At 43.0% G+C, this 27904-nt stretch overlaps 1 protein-coding gene and 1 pseudogene across 1 annotated transcript in view; both read left to right on the top strand.

Moving 5' to 3' along the window:
• Positions 1-27883, top strand: part of CDKL1 (cyclin dependent kinase like 1) — a 42084-nt gene extending 14201 nt beyond the window's left edge. The window contains exons 3-10 of the mRNA XM_090270845.1: positions 5983-6104; positions 15594-15666; positions 17949-18039; positions 18634-18834; positions 21236-21318; positions 24337-24393; positions 25512-25667; positions 27288-27883. Coding sequence (XP_090126971.1) covers positions 5983-6104; positions 15594-15666; positions 17949-18039; positions 18634-18834; positions 21236-21318; positions 24337-24393; positions 25512-25667; positions 27288-27389 — 885 coding nt within the window. The 3' untranslated portion in view covers positions 27390-27883. The remainder of the gene's footprint in view (positions 1-5982; positions 6105-15593; positions 15667-17948; positions 18040-18633; positions 18835-21235; positions 21319-24336; positions 24394-25511; positions 25668-27287) is intronic.
• Positions 1137-2926, top strand: LOC150016736 (heterogeneous nuclear ribonucleoprotein M pseudogene; annotated as a pseudogene).
• Positions 27884-27904: the final 21 nt, after the last annotated feature.

The raw sequence follows: 27904 nt of genomic DNA, 5'->3' as shown, positions 1-27904 counted from the left end.
GGAGAGGGGAGCAGTGTGCCTGGTGGCAATGGGGCTCCAGGCCCTAAAGGTGAGGGAGAATGACCTGCTCAGAATGAGGAGAAGAAGGAGAAAAACATAAAAAGAGGAGGTAATCACTTTGAGCCATATGCCAATCCAACCAAAAGATACAGAGCCTTCATTACAAACATACCTTTTGATACGAAAGGGCAGTCACTTAAAGATCTGGTTAAAGAAGAAGTTTGAGGGGTCGTCGTCGTCAGCCGTCCGTCTCGAGAGACGATGGTGTAGCTTCTTAAGAGTCTATCTGCACCGCCGAGAATGGCTGTGCAGTCCGACTCGGGAGTGACACGGTATCTGTCTCCTCCCGTGTTGAATCGACATCTTACGATGACGCTGGAGTGTCCTCTCCAGTGAAGCTGAAGCTACAGAGCCTGGGCAGGGTGATATGGAGGGTCTGCTGTTGCCCATGCAGCAGACCCCCCCTCTCTTCGCAGCTGAAGGGTCCAAGGGAAAGACGGAGTCAATACAGCTTGGCTTCAGGTGCGCCGCAGGAGTTGCCGGTGTTGACTACAACGTCAAACCGCCTTAGGGACTCCGGCTCCGGATTTTCTGTCGGGGTTTACTCCCTTAGCCTTTCCCCTGAAGAGGTATGCCGCAAGGCAGCGGAGGTTTTTTGGAGTCAGAGTTTTCCTTCTCTGATGTGCCCTGACTGGAAGATCGAACCAGCAACGAGGAGGAAAAAACCACAAACACGAGAAGTCTAGGAAGAAACCTAAGTAAGTTAGTTGAAAAGAGGTGAAAGCCTGAAATAAGACTGTAGTAATGGGGTTGGAGAGTAGAAAGTGCTTTTAAGAGATGATGAGGGGAGATCCAAGATGGCGGAGGAGTAAGTGGAAGCTACACTAACCTCCTCCCAGGACCAGTCTGGATTTACAACTTAATTTTGGAGAAATCATCTGGAATAACCAACGGAACACTAGCTGGAAAGAAGTCTTATAACCACGGAGAAACAGAAAAGGCCGCTACATCACAACTTGACCGGTAGGGAGTGCGGAGACGCGGAAGGGCTGGCTGGGCTCACACGGGTGGCAGTTTGAGGGGTAACATACATGGAATTCTTAATGGACGCGGAAGGAAAGTCAAGGGGATGGACCCTTGTTGAATTCAAGATGGAAGAGAGCATGAAAAACGCTGCTGAAGTTCTGAACAGCCCTCGTCTGAGTGGAAGACCACTGAAAGTCAAAGACCCTGATGGTGAACCTGCCAGGAGAGCAGTGCAAAAGCTGAAGGCTACATGGGTGGGACGGGTATGGAACCAGGCGGCCCAGGAATGATTAATAGCCCACCAGTATCCTAAATAATCCTAATGCCCAAAATGAGATTATCCATCACTACAGGCAGAAAGACTTGGAAGCACAGTATTTGTAGCAAATCTAGATTATGAAATTGGCTGGAAGAAACTGAAGGAAGTTTTTGGTATGGCTGGTGTGGTGGGTCCAGGCAGATAGTCTTGAGGATAAAGATGGAAAAAGTCATGGAATAGGCATTGTTACTTTTGAACAGTCCACTAAAGCTGTGCAAGCTGTATCTACGTTTAACGGCCACCTGCTATTTGATAGAGCAGTGCACGTGAAGGTGGATGAGAGGGCCTTACCGAAGGGAGGTTTTTTCCCTCCTGAGCATCCACAACAACTTCCCCGTGGACTTGGTGGTATTGGCATAGGGTTAGGACCAGGAGGGCCGCCTCCCAGTGCCAATCACCTGAATAAAGGCATCGGCGGAGGAAACATAGGACCTGCAGGAATGGGACTGGAATGCATAGGATTTGGAATAAATAAAACAGGAGGCATGGAGGGACTCTTTGGTGGTGGAATGGAAAACATGGGTCAATTTGGATCTGGGATGAACATGGGCAGAATAAAGCAGATGGAGTGTGGCATGGGTGGAAGGTTTGAGACACTTTCCCAGAAACGGAGTGGACTGTCTCGAAGCTTTGGAGAGCCCCTTGGCAGAGGAATGGAAATCCTAAGTAATGCACTGAAGAAAGGAGAGATCATTGCAAAGCGGGGAGAAGGTGGAGGGGAAGGCGGTGTCCCCGGGATTGAGAGGATGGGCCCTGGCATTGACTGCATTGGGGGTACCGGCACAGAGTGCATGGACACAGGCCTGGACCATGGCTTGGATTGTATAGGTTCTAAAATTGAGCGCATGGGCCTGGTCATGGACCCCATGGGCTCTGGCATTGAGTGCATGGGCCCACTGGGCCTCAGCCACATGACCTCCAGCACTGAGTACAAGGACCAGACCATGGAGTGCATTGGGTCTGGCATGGAGCACATACATGGGTGCTGGCATGGGCTTTGGCCTCGAGTGCATGGCTGCACCCATCGATCATGTGGGCCAGAGCATTGAGCATGTGGGCTCTGGTGTGGAGTGTATGGGCCTGAGCATGGAGCACATGGTGTCCGCAGGCATGAGGGCTGGCCTGGAGCGCATGGGCCCTGTGTTGGATTGCATGGCCACTGGCCTGGAGTGCATGGGTCTTGCCAGGGGCCCTGCCTTGGGCACTGACATAGAGTGCATGGGCCTGACCATGGGTGGCAGTGGCAGCACCATTTGTGATCATGCCATCGAGATGGAACATGGCAACTTCACAGGCTACTTTGGTGGAACTGGAAGCCATGCTCCAGGGGTGGACAGGAAGGCCTGCCAGGTATTTGTGAGAAATCTCCCACTTGATTTTACGTGGAAGATGCTAAAGGACAAATTCAACTAATGTGGCCACGTGCTGTGTGTCGACAGCAAGATGGAGACTTGGAAGTCCCAGGGGTGTGGTATGGTTAAGTTTGAGTTGCCAGAGGTGGCTGAGAGAGCCTGATGGTTGATGAATGGGATGAAACTGAATGGCTGAGAGACCGATGTTAGAATTGATAGAAATGCTTAAGCAGCTGCCTTTTTAAAACATACCTCACCACCATCCCTGCAACCATGGTCAACTTATTCATGCATTAATTACACAAGCATTGGGGTGACCAAGGACAGAGCAGGCTGACGCCCACCAGAAAGGACATCCTCTGGTTGCTCAATGCTCGCTCCACAGTAGCTGTTCTCTGGTAGGCAGTAATATGAGGCCTAAAGATCCTTAAGCTCTGTGCCCACTCCCACAAGTACATTTTATGCCCCTTCTCCAAATGCTCTTTCAACCTTGCTCCTTCCAGACTTAAACCAATAAGACAAGCTATTTGTCACTACCCATAGGTCCATGCTTATCTCATCAGGTCTTTTCTTCCTCATACAAAGTGGGCCATCAAGAGCATTGCTTGAAGCTCTGCTCAGTGGAAAGGTTACCTTTCATCATTGTCCTTCAAGGCCTCTGCCAAGTGGGGCTATAGTATGGTGGCAGACTGTTTTCAACAAGTGCCAGCATAACGAGCTGATCCATCTGTGAGCTGGACTTGTGACTTTTTCCCTCCACTACAGGAAACTCCCACAGAACTACATATAAATGTCAGCTGAAGGCGGGATAACAGTGCAACAAAGTAGATGACATGGGAAAATAGGCTACCTCTTTTTGTAACTTGCTTGTCATCCCTGGACCTTCTTAAGCCTGATCACAAATGTATAGTTTTCATAGTTTGGTGGATTACTGGTGCATCCTTGCAGCCTTATGACAGTGTGTCTCTATGGCACAGTTCACAGGAGCAGCTCTGGGTCACAGAATCACCTGATGTCCTGTGGCCAGGTGCTCAGTCTCTACTAGGGACTTAACAGATGTCCTTGTCAGGAATTAAGTTCCAAGTCACAGGACCGTGCTGCCATGCCAGGGAATTTCGCTGTGTCCAGCCTTATATTTCTCTACTGCCATGGTCCCAAACCCTCAAGATTCCTGCTGGTGTGCATGACCCAGGTCTTGTAGTTCTTTGAATACAGTTATTTCCTCCTGGAGCAAGAACCATAGTGCCTTGCTGGTATAGCCTCATCCTAGGTATAGGTTGGTGGATCCTGGGAGGAGGTTAGATGGAGTTCTTTTCAGGTCTCTATGTGAGAGGAAGCATTTCACCTTTGGCAAAGGGGCAGGGGCTGCTTCTCCCATCCCAGAGGGTTCAGAGAAACCTGAGGGTTTAAGATTCCCAGGCCTGTTCCCCTGAATATCCCTATCCCAGACCCTTGGGCCTCTTGCTTGTCTCATCAGAGCCCTGAGTTGGGCATAAGGGACCTGATGAGGCTATACATTGTTTCTTTTGTATCTCTGCTATTCTTTTTTAAAATTCTCACTCAAGGCCATGCTCATTGATTTTAGAGAGAGGGGAAGAAAGGGAGGGAGAGGGAGAGAAACGTGTTGTGGTAAACATTGATCAGTTGCTTTCCATATGCACTCTGACCAGGGTCTGAACCCACAACCCAGGCACGTGCCCTGAACAGGGATTGAACTCATGACCCTTTGAATTACAGGATGATGCTGCAACCAACTGAACCACGTGGGCCAGGAGTATCTCCGCTACTCTTAAAAATTGATCCTGAGCCTGATTTTAGCAAGTCTATCCTGTGTCTACAGGAGATAAATATCTCTTTAAATAATGCCATAGTGGCCTTCTGACTCCCACAGTTGATGGGTAGCTAACCAAAAACCTGTCTGTCATTTTGTTTTCTTTTTTCAACAACCTAAAGGTGTTAATAAAAATCAGCTCATTCAATAATCCCCATAATTACCATTGCCCCATGTTACTCATGTGCCACTGCTATTGCATAAGCCTACTGCCCCCCATTCAAAAGCACCACTGATGAAAGTCTTATTGATTGTGTTGCTGCAGCCCCTCAGAGCCTCCTATCGCCGGGCCAGGGCACCTTTGGTCATTCTTGATGCCCCCCCCGCCCTCACCTCCAGCCCATCACCACTCTTCCAATAACAAAATACCTCCCGACAATGCCTTTCTTGTTATCTCCCTGCCTCTGCCCTGGTCCATGTTCTAGATATACACCTTCAGGCACGTCAGGTTGAAAAATCTTCCTCATTTTCCTGTTTTAAAATGTTTCATCAACCTAGAAAATGTGATTTACCTCTTTATTCACAAATAATTATTGCCTATTATGTGCAAGGCCCCATGCTAGGGATACAACATCATTTTGAGTAAATGAGAACACAGACCCTGGTATCATGTATTCAATTGATTGTATCTATTATATCTATTGACAGCAGAGGACATTCAACAATCAACTGAGTAATCCTTACTTTGTAATTACTTAATAAATACAAAGGATTCTGAAGGACACATACTCCAAGGATGCTATCAGCCTTCCAGGGGCATTGAACGAGTCCAGGGAGATCAGGGGAGACCTCCTTAGGAAGGAACATTTCATCTGAGCCTTAAAGGATGAGTTTTTACTAATTAAAACTATTTCCCCCTGGGTGGTGTATCTCTCAACACATGCCCCTCTTTCTTGGAGAGTTAATAAAAACTATATTCTCTACAAAAAATAAAATAAATAAAAATCTTTTCCCCCTTTTCATTCTCCTTCATTTCCCAGCCTTCTCATATCTCTCTTTGCCTTCACCAGCCACCTGGGTTATAATCACTTTGCACTTGCAAGCTGCTAACAAACAGCTCACAAAGAAAAGTAAGGTAATACTCTTTACAGGCTACTTCAACAAAGACAAAGCACTTCTTTTTTTTTAAAAAAATTATTTATTTGTTTGTTTGTTTATTTATTTATTTATAGAGAGAGGGGAAAGGAGAAAGAGAAGGAGAGAAACATCACTGTGTGGTTGCCTCTCACTTGCGCCCCCAACTGGGGACCTGATATGCAACCTAGTGATGTGCCCGACTGGGAATCGAACCAGCGACACTTGGCTCACAGGCCGAAGCTCAATCCACTGAGCCACAGCAGCCAGGGCGACAAAGCACTTCTTAAAGGACAAACGATGTTCTTTTTATTGGATCAAAACTAGAAAAAGCTGTCTTTCACAACTAACTTTTAGTGCCTTGTTTTTTATATTTTCAGCAACTCAAGCATCCCAACCTTGTCAACCTTATTGAAGTCTTCCGGAGGAAGCGGAGGCTTCACCTGGTGTTTGAGTACTGCGACCACACGGTTCTCCATGAATTGGACAAGTACCAAAGAGGGTGAGTGATCCATCCCTTACAAACAAAACACAATGAAATACACCAGGCTTTGTGAGGGAAAATTAGCAATGACCCTTCTCCAGATTAGACAAGAGCAGCCAGTGTTGGGACAGCACACTCTGCTGCTGGGGTTGACATGAGAGGAGATACCAAAAATGTTAGGGAAGAGATCACAGCTAATCATTTTCATGAAGAAAGCAACAGCAGCATTATGAGGTTGAACTTGATTTCTTTGATATGTTATCTTTGCATGGAAGCTATCTGAGTGTCTAAGAAAGAAAAGGAAGGGTACTTGTTATTCTGACTAGGAAAGCATAAGGACTCGGAGGTTGAAAGAGAGAGTCCAAAGATAATAGCTAATAGGATGTTTACAGGTAAAACAAACATGTTGCTTCATCCAGAGCAATCTGGGTGTCCATTCTGCTGTCTTGTCAGGACTTCTTTGGTTATAAGTGACAAAAACCCAGCTGAAGCAAGTATGGGTGAGAAAGGAATGTGCTGGTGGCTATAACTAGGAAGGATTAGAGGTGACTTTAAAGGCTTTACTGATCTTATCACATCTCTCTAGCATATGCAGCTCTTCTGTGTGCATTAGAAAAAGCTTAGTGAATGGGCAGGGTCTTTGTTTGGAAAAAGGGGGGATTCCTTCCTCTGGTTGAGGGGACCCCCTTGCCAAGGTGAACAGAATACAGGCTGGATTTTGGCTCACACACACTCCTCTGCTGAATGTCTTATGGTAGAGTGTGACAGGTAGTGGCTGTTCTCTCTCAGCCCTTCCGTGTTGGCTTCATTGTGCCTTGCATATGAGTCTCCCTATATATAAGGTGAATTTTTGAGGATGCATGTGTGTGTGATGTGGGATGGAAACAGTAAGGAAGGGAAAAAATTAAGATAGAAAGCATGGCCACAGATTTTTATCAACCTATGTAGCCATTCTAGAAGAAAGGAAGTTCTAGAAGAAGGTAGTATCTGCATGTAAAGTCCAGTGGAAGACTGATTGGTTCAGCTCAGGTGTTGCAACTATCCCAGGGGCCAATTACTATGGCCAGAAAGAGAGGGTAGAATGATTAGCAGGCCCTAGGAAATATGATTCAAAGCAGGTCAGTCAAAGAAGACTTCTTGGAGGAGGTGGCCTTTGGGTTGACCAGTGAGGAGGTTTAAGAGAATTTAAGCAGGAAAGGATATTCCACCCTCTCCTTTTACTCTGCATAGTGCATTGTAGATCAGAGTGGTGGAATGCCGCCCCATCCTGGTCACATTCATACTCAGTGGCTGGAGGCTGAGGCTCTTTTAACAACGCTTTTAAGCCTTGCCATGTATTGGTGGTTACATGTTATCTACCATAACCTCCAAGCAAATGGGATTAAAGTGGCTTGTAGTTTGACCATGGCATAGGCTTTTCATATTAATTTATACAACCAGGAGAGATCCAAGAGAACAGACACCTCCCTTCAGAAAGTCATTGATACAGAGAAATTATGTGTTCAAGGGAAAAAACCTTTAGTATGTTGATATTTGCTCTTCTGACAGCTTGGAAGTGACACTTCAGTGAACCTTATTAGTATGTTACTCGTGGCTATGTGGTACAAGGTGGTGTTGCAGGGAGTTTGATTAATCATGTTAGATTGAGTCACTTGGAAACACTGATTAGTGGGGGGTTGAAAGCAATAGGGAGTCATTTCTTTTTTGGCATATAGCTTGAGAAGAAGAAAAAACAATAGGACAAGGAGTGATTATAGAGTTGTTGTTTTTTAATCCTCACCTGAGGATATGTTTATTGATTTCAGAGAGAGGGGGAGGGAGAGAGAGAGAGAGAGAGAGAGAGACGTCAATCTGTTGCCTCCCGTATGTGCCCTGACCTGGGATCAAGCGCCCATCCTAGGCATGTGCCCCATCTTGGAAATGAACCTGCAACCTTTTGGTGTACAGGACAACAGTCCAACCAACTGAGCCCCTTGGCCAGAGCATAGAGTTTTGAAAGCTGATTTTTTTTAACTCCACTGGCTAAAATATATTATATATGTTCCAGAAAATAGAAACATGTTTTCTGATGGAGGTGGGTTATTTGTAAGCACATTCCAGTAAAAGTGCGTCACCGTCATCTGTGTGAGCTTTGGAGGTTGTCTACAGGTGTCCCCACCTGGAAAAATGAGAGTTTAGTACCAGGTGAAGTTTAAGGAAACTTCCAGCCCTAGAATGCTATGAATTGATGATCTAATATCCTAGAATGGGTCTTCTTTAGTTTCATATGTGATCTGTTAGATACTATCAACAAAGGATAATGTGCTATTGCTAGTGTTTTCCCTGCCTCGTGGCAGCTTGGGCCCTCCTCAGGTTTGTACACTTACCCAAAGAATGCCCTGTGATTACTATAGTCATGCTACAGGATTGCCCCATTCCCACCAGTTTCCCACCCACGGAAATCATTTGCACTCTAGGCTTCTCAGCGTGGGTTGCTCTGGTTAGCAAAGTCCTGCTTGTCCGTCAGATAGAGCTGAAATATGACCTCCTTTGTGATAGCTATATCTTTTAAAACTTACTTATTCATTTACTTATTGAGAGAGCAAGAAAGAGAGAACGTGCACACCCAAGAGAAACATCGATTTGTTTTTGAGAGAGAAACATCAATTTGTTATTCTACCTGTCGGTGCATTCATCGGTTGATTTTAATATGTGTCCTGACCAGGGATTGAACCCATAACCTTGACATATCAGGTCAATGCTCTAACCAATTGAGCTACCTGGCCAGGGTGCCTGGAGAGCAATCTTAAAGAGATAGTTTGATTTGACTGATTGCATATTTTATCTAATGACAAGAACCTCATTATCTGAAGATGGGTACACTTCAGCTCTCACAGCCTAATGACAGTAACCTGTCAAATAGCTATTCTCCCTTATCCCAATCTTTTACTCACCAAACACCATCTGGTTATAATTTGACTTTGTTTATGGAATTGCATGCAAAGAGAGCATAAGCTGGTACTCAGGGTTTGAACATGGATGAATAAATTGGCATTCTGGTTTTATATATCAGGCTGTTACATTTGTATAATGTTCACCCGCCCCTTTGAAATGGATACTGTCTTGGTGTGCTGACAAAATTAAGTGCCTGTGTCTGCAAGCCTGAAGACCATTGTAAGAGTGGTCAGCCTGCTGGCTGCTTTTCCATACAGAATGCCACATTCTTCAAGTTGCTGCGATGAGATGACGCTTTCCTCCTCAATTCTGCTGTTCACTTAATAGTCTTTCATATGCATTTCTATGTATGTTACAATATAATCTTTAGGTCTGTTATTAGTAACTATAAGATTATACATGCAGTTATATTACTGTCTAACCATTCCTCCATTGTTGATATTTAGGCCATTTTCAGTGTTAGCTCTGATAAGTGTTTCTTTTATCAAACTATCCCTACAATAGATGTTTCTTCTTTTGCACTTTTCCCTTAGAAATTCTCAAAAAGAGATTATTGAGTTGTAGGTTTTGCCAACCTAAACCAATTTACCTTACCACCAATTTTGTAGATTTATAGTTATGCTATTGGTTTTTGTTATTAAAATAGTTGAAGAATGAATTCCATCAAACATATATATAAAGAAGAAATAATAGCAATCCTACACACACTCTTTCAGAAAATATAGGAGGAAGAAACATTTCCCAAATCATTTTATGAGGCCACTATACCCTAATACCAAAACCAGATGAGGACATTTCAAGAAAAGAAGATGACAGACAAATATCCCTCATGAATGTAGGTGTAAAAATCCTTAGCAAAGTTATTATTAGCAAATCAAATCCAGCAATATAATGTAATATAAAAGGAATGATGTACTGCTATTTCTTGATGTATCCATTTGGACATTATCTATAGACTTCTTATTATGATAGATGAGAATGTTGCTTTCTTACACCATTATTCCCTGTTTCCCCTTTCTACTCCCCTAAATCATTACATTAAAATTTTATTCCATATTCACTGTTCCCATTGTTATGACTATGTATATATTGCCTACAGCTGAACACTTCGCCATACTAGGGTTTCCTTTTGTACTTTTTCCACAAATCAATATTTGCCTTGCTTTTTAAATTTGCTTGATATTCTTTAATCTTCCCTGGTCAGCATGGCTCAGTTGGTTGGGCATTGTCCATCGAAGTGAAAGATCACTGGTTTGATTCCCCGTCAGGGCAAATGCCTGGGTTGCGGGCCTGGTCCTCGATTGAGATGCATGTGGGAGGCAGCCGATTGATGTTTCTCTAGAAGCATCGATATTTCACTACCTCTTTTTCTCCTTACCTTCCCCTCTCTCTAAATAAATAAATAAAATCTTTTAAAATGATATTCTTTAACCCTATTACTAACTTTTCTCACTCTTTCTAATAGCCTTTCAATATACTTTCCCACAGGATAATCACATCAAATAATCCATTCATTCCTTTTTTAGGGGACAGTGGTCTGCCTTTAGAGCTCCATTCTCCCTCTGCTGGCTTGCTGTGCCTGAAGCCTATTGTCCAGCTGTCTTCCTGGGACTTGCCTTTGCTGTCATCCTTGGAATCCTGCTGCGTTTCTCTGCGGTTGGATTTGCTACTTTCTGGATCTCCTGTCTTTCTCTTTCTGAGTTTTCCTACTTATTTTAGCCAAGCACATCCATCTCCAATCCTTTAAAAAGATGGCATGGTCACACAGAAATCTAGACTACAGGCATTTGTAATAATATCCCATCTCCTAATCCTGATCTCTCCTTGGAGTCACGCAGTGGGGTTACCCTTATGTTCCTGGGGTTGAAACTAGATTCCCAAAGCAGGCAGGAAAAATACCGTGAGGTCACACTGCTGGAGGACTCCGGAGCACATTCCTCCTTCACCTCTTCCTAGTAGTGGAAGAAGGATTCCCTTACATGTGCCCAGTGGGCTTCAGAGGAACAGTCATAGCCCTCAGTGAGGCCCCAGGGAAGACCAGCTAGCTCCCAAGGGAATGAAGACATGCCTTGCCAAGCCCCTCCCACCTTGGCTTGGGATGGAAAATAAAACGAGTGTCCTTGCTCAATGTTCTCATATCCTGCCTAGACCTGCATTTCTAGGTCTGGGGAGCTGCATCTTCGGGAGTGCAAATCCCACAAGGCCTGCCAGCTGGCTGGGAGTCCAAGAGGCCCAGGCTGGATCCTGTGCATCTCCTCTGGAGCGCTGTGTACTAGGAAAGAAAAGGGGATATAGTTTGTTTGAAGTTCAATGGGCTAACCTCACAGTGGAAGAGAACCAGGCCCAGGAGAAAAGCTCAAATGCCACTTCCCTCACAGGTTGAGGTGGAGTTTATGCGTGATTCCTCTAAAGGGACAGCTTGTCTTTGAGCTAGAATCCAAATGGGGGCCCTTAAAGGCAGTAAAGAATGAGAGAGAATGGGCCCCTTGCCTTCATCACTGTTCCGGTCCTTCCCCACTCTGCCCTGGAGCTTGGCCATGAGACCATTTGCCACCAGTTGGGAAACACCAATTGGAGTGGATTCCTTAGCCTTGCCAGCATAAGCTACAACTTTAAGAATGTCTGCCTTAGCCCAAAGGGTCTGGCCAGACATCCAGACTCTTCCAAAGCTTTTAAGTTTGTTTGTAAAATATTTCATATTCATTTAAGATGGTATAAGGCAGAGGGCATGATGATGATAACCTTCAACATGCCTGGCTCTTGAGTCACGCTGTTCTGATCAGCATGGGTTGCTTTCTATGCCTGGAATGCAGCTGTCAGCCCATCATTTTCTTTCAGCTCCTCCTCCAAGTTTCTGCTTCTCCCTGCTATTTCAGGTCTCCAGTTTTCTCTGTTTCATGTAGTCTCCCTCAGTAGTTTACTCCTTTTTGGTGGAGGGCATCCTCTAAGGGGGCATTCTCAGAACAATTGTGTGAGAGGTTAATAGAAACAGAGACAGACAGAGAGAGAGAGAGCAATTGAGGCTTTGCCCTTGCATGTTTAAAAAGTATTTTCTCTTCACACTTACTTAATATTTTGTTTGTTTTTGGAGAAAAATATTTCTTCAAAATTTTGGAGGCATTTTTAAGTGCCTTCTCTCTCTCAGTGCTGTTAAGAAGTCTGTTGTCATTCTATTTTCTGCTTCTTTGTGAAGTTCTGTTTTTTGTTTGTTTTTTTGTTTTTTAGTTCCAGAAGCTTGTAGAACCCTCTCTTTACTCACAGCACTCTCAATTATGAAAATCATGGCCTTGCTTTTCATTATTCTGGCACTTGGTGGAAACTTTATGTCTGAGAAAAAAATTTTTTTTAAATTGTTTTATTATTGATTTCCTATCCTTTGTTTTCTCTATTTTCTCTTTTCTTGGGCCTTCTATTATTTGGATGTCTGACTTTTTGGTCCTTTTGTTTTCTTACAGTGTCCTATTCTTATTTCACGGATGCAACAGCTTTCCTGTTGCCATCCTCTCTGAGGAATTAATGGTTTTTTTTTATTTTTTTTATTTTTTAATGTTCTCTTCACTCTCCATAGTTTTTTTCTTTTGAGTTGCTTTCTTTCTGTTTGTTTTGGTCTTTAACTTACTTATGTGAGACTTTCTTGGACAAATATAGTCTCTGGTTGTATGCCTATGGTTTAGAGTAGGAGACTATCGGAAGCTCCGAGCTTCACTGTGGGGTAATCTGGCTGGGCCATTTGCTGGGGAAACCCCATCTTTAGATCTTTTCTCCTGAGCTTCCACTAAAAATGTCTTCCAATATTTTGCCTAAAGAATAAAGTCAGGCTGCCAGCTCTCTCAGAACCTAGTGCGGGAAGAGGGTTTCAGTATGCAGTACTTAGTATATATGCAAGGCTCAGTATGTATCCTGCTTTTGAAACAGAATCCATAATCTCAGCTGTCCCAAATGTCCTCTATTTTGTTTTCCCCAGGAAACAAAACCCTAGCCTTCCGCTAAGTTGGGGAAGAGTATTCCCTACTGGACTAGAACAGGGGAGAGGGTCTAGTGATTTGTTTCCCAAACAGATTTTTCTACACTCCTTTCCTCCCATTTCCTTAGAGATCTTAACTGCTGACTCCTGAGCCTTCTGAAGAATCTTCGGGAAAAATTGGTTGGTCCTCCACTCTCCCTACTCCGGGCTTAGCTTTCAGCTTTCTAGGATCTGTTGTGAGTTATCATTCATTCGACTGCTTTCAGGATTCCAAAATGTATTGTTATTTCTTTTTCTACTCTCCAAATAGTTCTATTTTCACAGTCAGATTTGGGGAGGGAGTAAAATTAGATGGGTTTTTTCAGTCCACCATCTTAATCCTGAAGTCCTTTGAAACACTTTATTCAGTTAGCTTCAGTGAAGCTGTTTTCCTGAGTGACATCTGAGTTCACCCAATGCTCAACCCCAGTCTCTTGCTGGTCCCTCCAAGTTTCTGGGCCTTTGGACTTTGACCTCCTCTTCTTCTCAAGTGGCTCCATCCAGTCCTAGGGCTCTAAGTACCATCAATAGGCTTATGCTTTCCACATTATATTTCCAGCTTGACCTTCCTTCTGAATTCAGAACTGTGTACTTAGATTCCCCAAAGCATCTCAGTTTATCCTCCCTCCCCTCCCCTCAAGGCAAAGCCCCCCCTCTTCCCCAGCATTCTTCTCAGTAAAAAGTCTGTCATGAGCCAGCTATTCAAACTAACCCTCATGTCAGTCCTTATTTTCTCTATTTCTCACATTTAATCCCTCAGAAAATCCTGAAGACTCTATTTTTAAACTATAGCCTAAATCTGGCCACACTCATCACTTAACCGCTATGTCTACTCTGTCTGACGTAGTGAAGCAGAGGAGCTTTCTGGGACACTTTATATAAGATAGCACCGCATCCTGCACAGCGCCCTCCTACATGTGTGTACATCCAATTCCAGTCCAGTGTCACAGAACAGAGTCTACTTTTGTACTCCCTCTCCCATGTTCGTAACTCCTTCCTTCAGCAGTGAAAAACCTGGCTCCTGTCATTACCAACTAAAAAGAATGTAAGAGGTAGAGTCTCAGCCCTGGCATTTCGGAGAAGAAATGGAGAAATAAAGAAGTGAAGTGAGTGGCGAACCCAAGAGGACACTAAGTAGTTTGCACAGAGTTTCCACATTTGGGAATTGTGTAGTAAGTGTGCTCAGCCTTAGAGGAGCACTAATGATATGCTATTATAATTTAATTGAAATGTTCCTTTTAAATAATTTCTTTTGGGAAATGTTCTTAGAGATTAAATTTGCCTGGGATTGATAACCTTATACTAAGAGTTAATTCATTAACTAATCAAAATAGATTCCATCTTTTTCTGGACAGAAAGTGGAGGCATTTCCCCTGAAATGTTCCCTTCTTAGTTGTGTTTTTCTAGACAGGTGAGTTTTTCTAGCTTCTGTGCCTGTATGCCACTAGAATAGAAAAGGGAGTTTGAAGGGAAGCTACTTGAATCCCAGGGCCATAGTTCTGGTGTAGAAATGTTCCAGCTTGTCTTCCTGGAAGTGGCCTCTTTCATGTTGTCCCACTGTTGAAGCTTGACAGGATTTCCTAAACATCTGGTCTTTGACAACAGTGACCTTGTAACCCCTCCGAGAGGCTGGAAGTGACCTTTTTTGGTCACCTTAACACAACTACTCAGGAGTTTCCTCCCTGCCTTACTTCTTAGTTCTAGCTGAGGACCACAACGACATTGTTTAATGTTTGATTAGTAAAAACACTAGGTCCAGCTGGTGAGTGGGAGTCTCTGAAAATAAATGTGCACTTTCCGTGGTCCCTTTCACTCACTGCCTAATTAAAAAAAAATCTCCCCCAGGAGGTGCTTTTTTTCTAATATGCACAAAGGACCTGCTGGGGCTGCTAGTCTGGTTATATAAGCTCAAAGTCAAAGAAACAGTTCTGGGAAGAGTGGCATCAAGTTTAGACGCAGTCAAAGAAGCAGAAAGATGAGAGGGGGATGCAGCAAGCTAGCAGGGAGGAGCAGTGTGGGGAAAGGACCAGGCTCCCCATGCGGGTTTTTAATTATTGTTAACTTTTATTACATGGTGTGCAATGTAAACCTCTTCTTTATCTTCAGCAAAATCTTCGTTACTTTAGAAATAATCCTGCCCAGGGAGCCTGGGGAAACCATGTGCCCATACACAGAAGATGAGTTCTACTGCAAGGCCATGAGTTTGGGGCAACTTGAAAAAAACAAAGAGCATATTTTATGCTATAGATTCACTAACTTCTCACCAACAAAAAGCTTCTTATAGAAGTGGGGCTCAAGTTCCTAGGCAGCTTCTCAGTAGTGTCACAGATACTTGAGATCACTAGTCTTAAATACTTGTTGAAATCCCTGTGGGTCTTCATGGTCCCTCCCTGTGGAAGTAGTAATAACATTGTTGTTACCTTGCTGTCCCTAGAGTTCAGCAGTGTCCTGATCACGTTTTTAACACTTTGGAACTATGGAATGACATTTCGATGAGTATGTCTGTATGTGCCACCTAGGATTTTTCACTGTTTAAGCCTGTATTCATGCTGCTTCTTTATTTTCACTAGGGTTCCAGAACATCTTGTGAAGAGCATAACATGGCAGACATTGCAGGCTGTAAATTTTTGCCATAAACACAATGTAAGTCTCATAATTTCCCTTGAAAAAAATCAGAAGGCTGCCCTTAAGCTGAGGTGGAGCCTTCGTTCAAAGTTTATATTGTGCTTTTGTGGATATAATTTTTCATCCAACTCTTCTTAAGCCTGGTTGGGGTAAGTAGAGGCTAAAAATGCCAACTGAACTATTCCTTCTTGTCCAGGTTACATAAAGGATGCATTTTTATAATTTTCAGGAAGTAGTTCTAACTGATCAGAAGCTACTTAGATTTCAGGTAGCATCCCATTCTCGTGGAGTCTGTGTGGGTCTGCTACCTTCCCAAGGCTCTGAAACTGGGGAGGGGAGCCCCGCATCACTCATGCCTGTTCAGTCGCAGTAGGTGCTCGTGCCTGCTTTGCTTAGATATGAGTGCCAGGTCTGGAACAAACCAGCCCAGGGGAAGCCTGTGACCCTCCTGGCCACAGTGAGGCCTGGCAGAGGCAGCGGACCCAGGTGGTGGGACTTCACAGCTGCTGGGAAGCCTGTTGCCCTCTCCAATACAACATTGCTCCCTCCCTGCACACAGGAGCCAAATTGCAATGTTAGAGCTTCATTTTGGCCACAAATGCTGTCCGACTGCAATGTGTCAGTGTACTGACTGCCAGGGTCAGTTTAGCTGATGGGCCTGAATCCTCATCTTTGAGCTGTTTCAAAGTGATTTTTCCCAACACTGCCTTCCCAGAAGGAGAGAATATGACAGTAGTCAGCGCTTCTCCCTACAGGGTCTCCACCTCGCTGAAGGCTACAGTCCTCATCAAAATGCCTATATAGCGGGGACCGTGGACACCTTACACTGTTATTTACTATGAGTGAGAGTTAGCACTTTCCTGGGAGTAGGTGTTAGGATGGGGGAGCAAGACAGACAGCATAAAGGCCCTGGTGGGGAAAATGAGAGACAGTAAAGACAAATGCGTACCACAGTTCCCAGAAGAGCCCCTGACCGCTCTGTTTGGCCACATGTGCTGATGGGGGGTGGTGTAGAAACTTGTAAAGAATTCTCAGAACAGAATGGGAGCACATTCTTGCTTACAAGTCCTTCTGACCATCTGTCATTATGATATCCATGGGTGTGCCCGTTTACAGTAACATGTGAAGGAAGCCAGTGGTAAAAGAGTGAAGATCTCAGGCCATTAACTGCTGAGAACCAGATAGATTGTAATAAAATAACTCAGAAATTGTCTCCCAAGTATTTTTTCCAGAGTAATTAATACCCTTTGCGAAAACACTGACACTGACCTCTCACCCTGAAGGTCCTTTGGAGTGAGTATGAGGCTAGACCCAAGAAGAACCTCTGTCCACTTTCCAAATTCTAGAAAGTCCAGAATACCCCCAGGGTTTCAGCTGCAAGCCAAAGAGGGCCTCTCCTTGCAGGATCCAACATTCTTCTCCAGAGAGAAAAACACTTGGAAGAAGGGAAGATTATAAGGAACCCTGAAAAGTATTTTAGCCAATCATTTTTATGTAATTATTAATTAGGCTGTTGATTTGTTCTTTGCCAAGAAAATTATTTTATAAGAAAATCATGTGAAGATTCTCAAATATTCTTCTAACAGCTCCCTGTTAATGTCAGCTGTGGCTTGGAAAGCACAGGTGATTTGAGTCTAAACTATGGCACAGATGCAGCTCTCAGAACCCTCTATGTGTGTGGGACGGAGCTGACATCTAGCGACTCTCCAGGGGGTGAGCGCTGCCTACTCTTGTTTATCTTGTCAGAGCAAATGTCAGAGCTGGAAGGGAGTTCTCAGCAAGCTCGTGGTCCCCGCCCTTCTCTTCCCGGGCTTATCTCAGCAGGCCCAGGGTTTGTCCTGTTTACCAGGCGGACTGTGTTCTGTTCTGTTAAACAACTGGATTATGAATCCTGCTTATGCACCAACTTGCAGTTCCAGCAGTTATGGTGGAGGCCTCGTCCAGAGCCTTTTGACATTTCCCTTTCCCCTAGGGTTGCCAGATTAAATACATGCCAAATACTACATGAGACATACTTATACTAAAAAAATGTGTAACTAACATTTAAATTTATCTGGGTGTCCTTGTTGGTCCTTTTGGGCCCTTCAGGAATTTGGAATGATTCAGGCTATGACAGGTAGGGTACTACATTTATTTCATGCTGCTGTTTTGCAAATTTTGGTATTTTGCAGCCTATTATCCAAAAGGCTAGTGAGAGAAAACGAGTTCTCAATCATTTGCTAATTATTCATGTGTTTTATTTATCCCATATATTATAGTTGCTCTTTAATAATCTATTTTGGTTCTATTTTTGTGATTAGTGCATACATAGAGATGTGAAGCCAGAAAATATCCTCATCACAAAACATTCAGTGATTAAGCTTTGTGACTTTGGATTTGCTCGGCTTTTGAGTGAGTATTGAAATTTCTCTAAAGTACAAAAGATGGAAATATTCTATATATGATAAAGGATCTAAGTACTATAGAAAGCTAGTTCATGTATATTTATGGCCTAAGCTTGTTATAAATTTTTATGTAGTTACTGAAAACATGCAGATGCATATAGTGGGTTAAAAATGTATGCTATATGTAAATTATACCACAGTAAAGTGGTTATTAAAAAATGTTATGCTCCTGGTTTCTGCCATTTTTTGCTAAAATACTACTTTTCAAAAAAGTGCTATTTTAGAAAAGTGGTTTTCAACTGTGCCTACAGATTAGAATCACATAGGGAACTATAACTATAAAAACTATACTGATCACCACCCCCCTCCCCCTGCCCCCAAACCAGGGACTATGGGTTAATCAGACTGGGTGGGGCCCAAGCATCAGGACTTTGAAAAATTCCATATTTTAAGCAATTTTAATGTACAAGTGGTATTGAGAGCCACTGATTTAGAAAAGCCACAGGTGAGGCCCAAGCTGGATGCCTTCAGTCTTCCCCTCCCAGTTTTGATCCAGTGCTTACATTGCTCTCTCCATTTCCCGTGCCCCATCACTGGCCAGCTGGACCGAGTGACTACTACACAGACTACGTGGCTACCCGGTGGTACCGCTCCCCGGAGCTGTTGGTGGGGGACACGCAGTACGGCCCCCCAGTAGATGTTTGGGCAGTTGGCTGTGTGTTTGCTGAGCTGCTGTCAGGGGTCCCTCTGTGGCCAGGAAAATCAGATGTGGATCAGCTCTACCTGATCAGGAAAACCTTGGGTAAGTGGTGTCTCTGTTGTGCTTTGGGGAAAACGTATAGTTTTACCCATCAGTGTAGGGCAGAGCCAAGTTTCTAATCTCACCTAATGCCCTCTACAGTTACAAAGGAGAGACACTTTCAATGTCTCATTTAAATGACTCCATTGAAGGTATCCACATTTGTTTTAATAGAAAGAATCCACAATTTCGAGCATGTATTCATTGTCCAAAAGGACATGATTCTCCCTTTGGCGTAGTTTGGATCAAGTTAAACTCTGAATAATGCTCATAGCAACAATACAAACATGCATTTCTACAGGGGCTTAGCAGTTTAGAGGATGCTGATGTATTTTACTTCATTTACGATGATGTGGTAATTCATTTGTTGGTTGTCCTTGACTCCAGCCTGCCAGGCTAATTTGGATTATTCAGACCCTGTAGAGAAAGACTGCTAACCTTCCCCGTGTTGGGAAGAAAGTTGTTCTTCTAAGGTCACTCTTCTTGTCTTGCTTTCTCACCGGAAAGCCACTTCCTTTCTTTCTCTTCTTGCGGGGGAGGGGCAGGTGACAGGACCTATAAGCAGTGACTGTGCTCTTCAAAAGTCAGGGAGTTGAGCTGCTACTCCCCCAAGTATCCCAATTTAAAGAGAACTTGTTCTCTGCTAAACACTTGCTGTCACCATGTCTTTTACTGTCTTCCCACATGTCCTGTAAGCTGCCTGAGGGTGAGAGCATGCCTTTTATTTCTGTCTGTCCTCCACCAGTGTCTGCACATAGCAGGTAGTAAATATTTGCTGATGGCTTTCGTTGACTGACAAGTAAGAGACCTGGGGACCCTTCCAGGGACCCTCAGCCTTCCTCTGCTGTGTTTCCTCTAGTGATTTTAGGACACCCTCTCTATGTCCCCCCCAACTCTGATGGAAGAAGGTTGTTAAGGTACAAGCACTGTTCTCATATTGAAGCTCACGAGGTATGAGGTAATTGAGAGTACAGTAGTCCCTCTCTATATCGCGGTTCACTTATTGCGGCCTCACTGTATCGCGGGATTTTAAAAAATATTATATTTAATTATTTATTGCATATTTTTTGCTATATTGTGGGATTTTGCGGTACTGTGTTTGTATGTTGTTAAAGTTACGTAGGTTTAAGAGTGTAGAATATGTTTAAGGACATAAGTAGTGTTTATAAAAGTGTGGAAAAGGTTAATAAGGGAGTGGGAAAGGTTAATAAGGGACTGAAAATGGTTTGTAAGTGTGTGGGAAGGGTTTATAAAGCCTAAAAATATATATAAATGCTAAAATAAACGTAAGGTTCCTACTTAGCAGATTTCCACCTATCGCGGGGGCGGGTTCTAGAACGTAATACCTGCAATAAGTGAGGGAACACTGTATATTTTGGCTGCTTGTCAAAAATGGGGTAGAACATCAGCTTTTGGATTTGAGTGAGGTACATTTCCAAACCAAATTGGTAAAATTAGACAACTCAATACCCTGGGGAAGGAACTCCAGCCCAGTCCAATAGCAGCACATCTGGGGTCCTGATCTGCTCACTCTGCTCTGAGCAGTGGGCCTGGGTGTGCCTCAGGCATGCCCTTTTCTGAGTATGTCCTTGTATTCTCTGAAAAAAATTCCTCTTCAAGTGTACTATCCCTAGAATTTTAGGTGAGGGCAACTTTAGCTGATCTGGCTGAAATATGGGCAGAATGAGCCTCACATAATCCCGAGAATATAAAAATGCTCCTTTTGTTTCATTGCTTCACATTGTAAGTACCTTTAAAGAGTAGATAAAGCAGGATTTTTAGGTGATTGCTACTTGGTGAAACAATTATGTATGAAGAAATGTATTCCTTCTAGCTAGATCTTCCATAATTCCCATTCCTCCTTCCCCACTTCTCCCTCCCTCCCTCCTTTCTCCCTCTTTCCCCTTCTTTCCTTCCCTTTTCCTTCCTCCCTTCCTCCCTTCTTTCTCTCCCTCCCTCAAATACTTTCTGGGTGCTGGTTTTGTGTCAGGCACTGTTCTAACCTTAGGTCAATACACTTTTGTCTTAACCCATCGGATTCATTTAGTTAACATGATTTTGATTTGTAGTTCTTACACTTTTGGTATTAGAAAAGGGGGGTTATTTGATTTGTGTATGTGTGCTTCTGAGTTGTTTGGGTTGGATCACTTAAATACAGCCTGAGCCTCGAGGGGCAAGAACCTTGCAGCCTCCCTTCTCCGCGTGTGCCTCCTCTGTGCCTAACAGCGCTCCGTGCACTGTAGGCCTCAGTGCGGGTTGTTCAGGCTGCCTCAATCCTCTGCCTCTGGTTAGGAGAGCAGACTGTAGCCTTTGTAGGTGGAGGCACAGACAGACACAACCAGCAGAAGGGAAACCGCAGATTAGTACTTGCTAACCCATCTCATTTTACCTCTTCTGTCCAAAGGAGATCTCATTCCTAGGCATCAGCAAGTGTTCAGCACCAATCAGTACTTCAGTGGGGTGAAAATTCCAGACCCGGATGATATGGTGAGTGACCCATTTTGGAAAGAATTCTGCATGCGAAGGCTGAGGTTACCAGGGTGTTTTAGGTGGTGATCATTCCGTTTACATGGGGAGTTGCAGGCTAACTAGGTTTTGGTAGTTACTTGCCTGAGCCCCATGCCCAGGCTGTCCTGAAAGGTCAGTCTAAGAGTGGGAAAAAAATTGCGCCTCAGGCAGGTGAGTAACTACCAAAGCCTAGTTAGCAGAGATGAGCGAGTACGATGGACAGGAATGCAGAGTGCCTGCCCTAACCTTGCCTGTCCTTCCTCATTTTCAGCAGTTGAAGCTCAGAGCCAATCAACTTTAGACAATGACTCATCCAGGAAAATCCAGCATTGTCCAAATCCCCTACTCTACTGTGCTCTCACTCCCCAGACCATGGGGGGAAATGGTAATGAACTTGCGTGGCCAGACTCACTCTGGTGCCTGGCCTCTGCGGCCAGTGTGGGGAACATACTCATTCTAAAACAAAACAAAACAAACAAACCTGAAAACTTAAAAATATGCATACCATTAGTCCATTTTCAAGAATTTATTCCAATGAAAGGCATAAAGATGTAACATTCTTCAACAGAAATAATTTCCTTTAGTGTCCCATCAGAAGATTAAATAACTTTGGTATAGCCTTATGCTAGAAATACCACATAGCCAGTAAAAGTAGATTTTTATATATTCACCTGGAAAAAAGTTCACAATATACTGGTAAATGAAAAAAAATGCTTATAAAATAGTATATATAATTTGACATAATTTTAATAAGTATTTACTATACTATATATTTATACATAAGTATAAAATAATATGACGACCTTTGAAAAATCATGCAAAGCCTTTTACATTTGTGAAATAAATAGCTGCAAAATAAATACAAAAATATTTACAGTGTATACCTCTCTGGTGGGGTAATCTTTTTCTTTCTTTATGGTTCTTTAATATTTTTTATGTCTTCTAATGAGCCTGTATAACAGTTAAGGTTTGTGAAATCCTGAGTTTCTGTGTAAGAAAGATATTTTCAAATGGAAACTAACGCTCCCGTTGCTCAGTTTCCAGGCTGAGGTTCTGTCAAGTTCCATTTGAGCTTGTTGCCTCATCCCCTTGGCTTGTCTCACAGTGAAGTCTTCCTCTTCCCATTCCTGCAGCCACTAACAAGGGGAAAAGTGGGTCATGCTGGGAGCATGCTGGGACAGAGAGGCAGGAACGACACCTGGCATATGGGTGGTGACCCAGCTGGCTCCCTAGTGACCTGGACATTCCCAGTTCCACACTAAATATCCCTTAGGATTTCCTGTTTGCTTGTGTACGGGTGAAGCCTCCCAAACAACCCAGGTTTCATAAATGTAAAAGCTTCCCATGGTTTCCCAGAGGTCGTCCTGCAGGGGATTTCCTGTTGACAGAAACACAGGAAGCAGCAGTGGAGGGGATGTGCTGGTTCAACATCTGCGCCTGAGTCCCCCTGCCGGTCAGTAAGGAGGGAGACCTGCTTGCTTCTGGGGCGGGGAGAACTGGCTAAGCAGGCAGGATTGCGCCCTTTATGTCACAGCCAACCCTCCAGCCTTGTCCCAAGCGTTGTTGCTGAGACAGCAGAGCTCAATGTCAGCAATGTCATGTCAGTTCCCAGCCGTGCTCAGCTGTAGCACACAGAAATAGCAAGAGAAATACTGAAGCCAGCAATTTTTCAACCTTTTTCATCTCATGGCACCTATAAGCTAATTACTAAAATTCTGCAGCACACCAAAAAATGTATTTTTTGCTGATCAGACAAAAAAAATAGGTATAGTTTGATTTATCCACACTGGATGTCTGCTGTTCTGTTGGCTCTTGTCATTTTTTTTTTTTATTGGACACTCTAAGGGAAAAGAGGCCAATGCCCCTGACTAAATAGCTATTGCATGCTTTAAAAATTCTTGCAGCACAGATTTAAGCTGTAGCCATGGCAAGGAGAGAGGGCACTACTCTCAAGGGCTAATACAAATCTGCTTTAGGATTTTTTTCTCCCTGTATGTCGTAGGGAATTCCAAAACTGAGCTCTTGTTTCTTCCTCTTATCAGATTAATATGTACACACTGGGGAATTGGTGGTGGTTGTCGTTTCCTGGTTTAAAACAACACTGTGCTCGCCGTACCAGGGATTGTGTTTCATTCGGCGAGCCTGGCCTGCCTCCAGCCCACACACTGCCGTCTTTATGCACTCGGTGCAGCTGGTCATTTGTTTCACTCAGCTCGGAGGGCTCCTATTTTCTCAGCTCCCCTCTCCGATTAGCCTCTTTGTCAGTGGTGTATCTCTTTAACTGGCTTGTCCATCTGTCCAACACTGGGCATTTCTTCCAGTTTATCGTGTTTGTTATTTCTCATTGTCTCCAGCATGTGACTGGAACAAAACAGTCTCACATGGCCAAAGGGAGTTTGAGGAATATCTGCTTGGGAGACACTTTAAACAGTAGGACGATCAGGGAAACAGCAGGCTCTTGTGGGAGGAGACAACGATGTTTATTTCAGAAAATGAAAAAGCATCTGTTCACGTGGGTAACAACAACGAAAAAATCTAATTTGAAGCTCCGCTGTTGTGAATGTCAATAAATGAAAAATTGGGCCTCTTTATATAAAAGCCAGTATTAGTAACAAAAATTATTCCGAGGCAGGGCAGTTATATAAATTGAGGCAGAAAAAAAAATGAAATAACAATTGCTCAATGAATTTGTTTGTTTCATTAGTGTTTTCTCATAATTTGCTACCTGCGTCTGTTACCCAGGAAGTGAAGGGAGTGGTTAGGAAGAAAATTTGGAAAAGCCCTCTGAAGGTGGGGAGAGAAGGAGCTTGTGAAACAGGCAGAGGGAGGTTGTTGCAGGTGTGAGGTGTGGGGGCCAGAGAGGGGAGGAGGCAAGGAAGGTGCCAGGAAGATGCTCCTCTCACCCAAAAGAAATGCAATATGAAGTAACCTCTGATTTGAATACATGCTGTAAATAAACCCCACCTTTTCTTTCTTTCTTTCTTTCTTTTAAAACAGGAACCACTTGAATTAAAATTTCTAAACATCTCTTATCCTGCCCTGGGGCTCTTGAAGGTAAAGTCATGGCTTTTCCACAGCTGTTGTCATTGGGGAATCCACAGATTGAAAAGTGTTCCCATTAGGATTCTTCTCCTTTGAAAAGTATGAATATTTCCAGTTTTTAAAATGGGTCACATTCTATTACAGTAAAAACATCTGTAAGTGTTTTTCACTTTAAATAAACCTAACATTGTATTGACTTCTAAACTTACACAAAATAGAAATTTCAGAGGAGTGTTCTTTGTTTTAAAAAAGGATCCTTTTCTTCAAAAAATGTTTAACCACAGGATCCTTTCAAAGAGCCAACTTGCGGTAGGTTTTGATTTTAAAACTTATATGCATACACATTTTAAAAAATATATAGGTCTTATGTAAATGAGGTGCTATTAAAACATTTGCAAGTTACTGTCAATGTCCCACCCATTTCAAAAAGTATTTACTACATTTACTGATGCATTTGTAACATAAAAAGTGAGACAGTTTGGGGTTTGGGGGCATGAGATGTAATCAACCCAGTATGAGCCTTATTGAAAACCCCTTGGCAAAGCAAATAGCTAAGAATGGTGTAATATAAAGGGATGTATATTATGTCTCTCCTATGCAGACACATGCATGCTTGTAATGCATAGACTATTTCTGAAAGAATATACAAAACATTTGAATTTAGAAGGGGGAATGGAAAAATGAAAGTTGTGTGGAGACTTTGCTGAATCTTGTCTGCATTTTATTTTACCATGTGCAGGTATTATTTTTTAAATAAAAAAAATCAACCTAGTTTTTACAAAATATGTGCAAGGGACCAAATAGGCTAAGTGGTTAACTCAAGTTGGACACTGAGGTGAACTGTATCCTACTCCCTCGGGGCAGAGTGACAACTGCCTCCAGAGGAGAACAAGGTGGGGAAAATGATTTTGTTACTATTTCCAGAAACTTTATTTATTATGTGGTTACCCATTTAGGAATGATCATGGAAGGAACTAAACCATGACTGGGTGTTTTTCCCCTAATTTTCCCTCTACCTTGTTCACAACTGATTAAACTATCAGTTTAATTTTACAAAGAAGAAAAAAATGACATTAATACATTAGTATTATTTCTAAAAAGTAAGAAGATGGATTTTTCTCTTCCTTTAGGGCTGTCTTCACATGAATCCTGCTGAGAGACTGACGTGTGAACAGCTATTGCAGCACCCATATTTTGACAGCATCAGAGAAAAAGGAGATTTGGAAAAAGATCATGACAAACCAATCAGGAAGACCCGAAGACAGAACCGAAACCACCTGCCTGGGGTAACAATGGGGCACTGCTTTACAAAAGCATCAGGGGGTTGCAGTTCCAAATGATCTCATACCTGCTACTTGGTCAGGAGAGTCTGAATCTATACTTGTGGTGGCAATGGTAGCTTGCATTTCTAGCACCTCATTCCCACCCCAGGACACTGGTCACGTGATTGACCAACCAGGGCCTGAGAGACAGCTGCCTCCTAAGGCCCCTTCTCCCTGAATCCTAAAGGTGTTCTTGCCCTGTAGTCCCCGGCTGCCACACAGGGGCCAGGGTTTTTGGTGTGCATGAGCACAGGTCTTGGCCAAGTATCCGGTGTTAGTCCAGCTGAGCATGCTCTTTGTGCTTTGAAAAATAAAATCAGATTCGTCCCAGCAGCTCTCTGTCATCTTGTTTACCTTCAGTATACATTGACATTCCAGGTTTATCCCCCAAAGGAACTGGTTTCCATTCTGATCCTTTAATTGTCAGAGTTGGCTAGGGTAAATGCACTGATGAGTGCCATCAGTGATAGAAGCGGAACAGTTTAACCAAAGAATAGCATCCAAACTGCCTGTGAAGCATCACGATTGGTGTAAAGTGGCAAAATGGCCTTACATTAAGTGTCTTGTCATAAGCTAGAAGCTGTAATAATTTAGAATGGACCGTAGTTGAAACCACAACTAAGAGGAGCTGGCTGCTCCTGGTCACTTCTGAAACTGCCTAGATACCCCTTAAGCTTCAGTTATCTTGTCTTAGACTGCCCCATCGCAGCCTCCGCGGCAAAGCATGCTGAGTGGTACCTGGTGGTGTGTGTGAGGTGTGGAGGAGGGAAGAGGATAGAAGCCATTAGGAACAGGTACCACATTAACTTCAGAGCCCTAAAGATAGATCCAAGTTTTGAAATTAAGAATGCTTTTATTTTATTCTCTGTCATATATGAGGTAGGTAGCAGAACAGGCTGGAAATAGACTCCCCCTTCAGAGTTACCCTTTATCTTGCTGTTTCTTTGTGTTCAAAAGTAAAGGGTCTTCATGGAAATATTTTTACTTGAAAGAATATGGGAATCATACTAATTTGTGTATTGTTTGTAAGTATTGAAGGATTCAACTGTTTGATTTACAAGTAATAAAAATCCCCCTGCTTTTCAGATATCTACGGCCATAAAGTACCATAAAAAACTATGTGTTCTCCTTGTTTTCACACATTTACAATAAATTCAAACTTTTTCTGGCAGCATGAAGGGAACAGTTTTGTCTTTTTAACTAAGGAGTAAGTGGGCAAATTGCCAGTGTTCCAGACATCAGTTTTCTTTGCTGTAAAGCAAGGCATTGGCTTAAATGATCCCTAAGGCCTTGTGAATATATGCTTTTTTCCAATAATGTTAACATGTAGATTTTTTCTTTTTTATATTCTCTAAATTTTCTTTAATGTGCATGTTTTTCTTTTTACAATGAAGTAAACCTCTGAAAGGAAAAGCAGAGGCCAAATTTAAACATTTTGTCCTCTCTCAGGTTCTGGATTCTATGCAGAAAAAGTATTTCTGTGCTGAAAATTTTACTTATTTACCTCTTTTGTGACATGTTATCAACAATGAAAAAAGTGCATGGCATTGAACCTAATTCTGTGCTTTGTATTTTCATTTGCAGTACCTACCTCAGCTGACTAACAGCAGCATCCTTCCAGCTTTGGACAATAAGAAGTACTGCTATACCACCAAGAAACTTAACTACCATTTTCCAAACATTTAAGGAACTTGGAGATTGATGATAAAAAAAGAATGATCAATACCCCACCCCCCCAAAAACCCCCAAAACTATATATGTCATTGAACACCAATCCAATGTTAAGAAAACATAAGTAACCAACTGGGTGAGACCACGTGGCAAGAAGGGAAATTCCAGAAGCAGTCTTCCATGCTTGGTGATGCTATCCAGAACAGAAGGGAAAAACTTATTTGGATTTCCACTTGTGTTTTTGTTGTAACTAAGTAGCTGAACTTATGGACAGATATAGAAATGGTATCTGCTGCCCATTCCTCTGGCAAAACTAGAGATGTAAAAAAGATTAATGTTTCCATTGTGTCATATGCAACCAGTGAAAAGTGGATTACAAATGCCCATAGGTATTTCCTTAATCTCTGTTGCCCCGAGTCCTATCTCCTGTCTTTTCAGATTGTTTCAACTTCTTATTTAAGGAGTTTTAGTCCTTGAAATCAAAATACTTAAAATTCCATTTCCTGTTTGCTCTGTCTCATGGTTTTTAA

The sequence above is a fragment of the Furipterus horrens genome, unplaced genomic scaffold (assembly GCF_987537825.1).
Source record: "Furipterus horrens unplaced genomic scaffold, mFurHor1.1.pri manual_scaffold_3, whole genome shotgun sequence".
NCBI classification, from domain to species: Eukaryota; Metazoa; Chordata; class Mammalia; order Chiroptera; family Furipteridae; genus Furipterus; species Furipterus horrens.
Note: the sequence above shows the minus strand (reverse complement) of the source record. Positions and strands in the feature narration are given on the sequence as shown.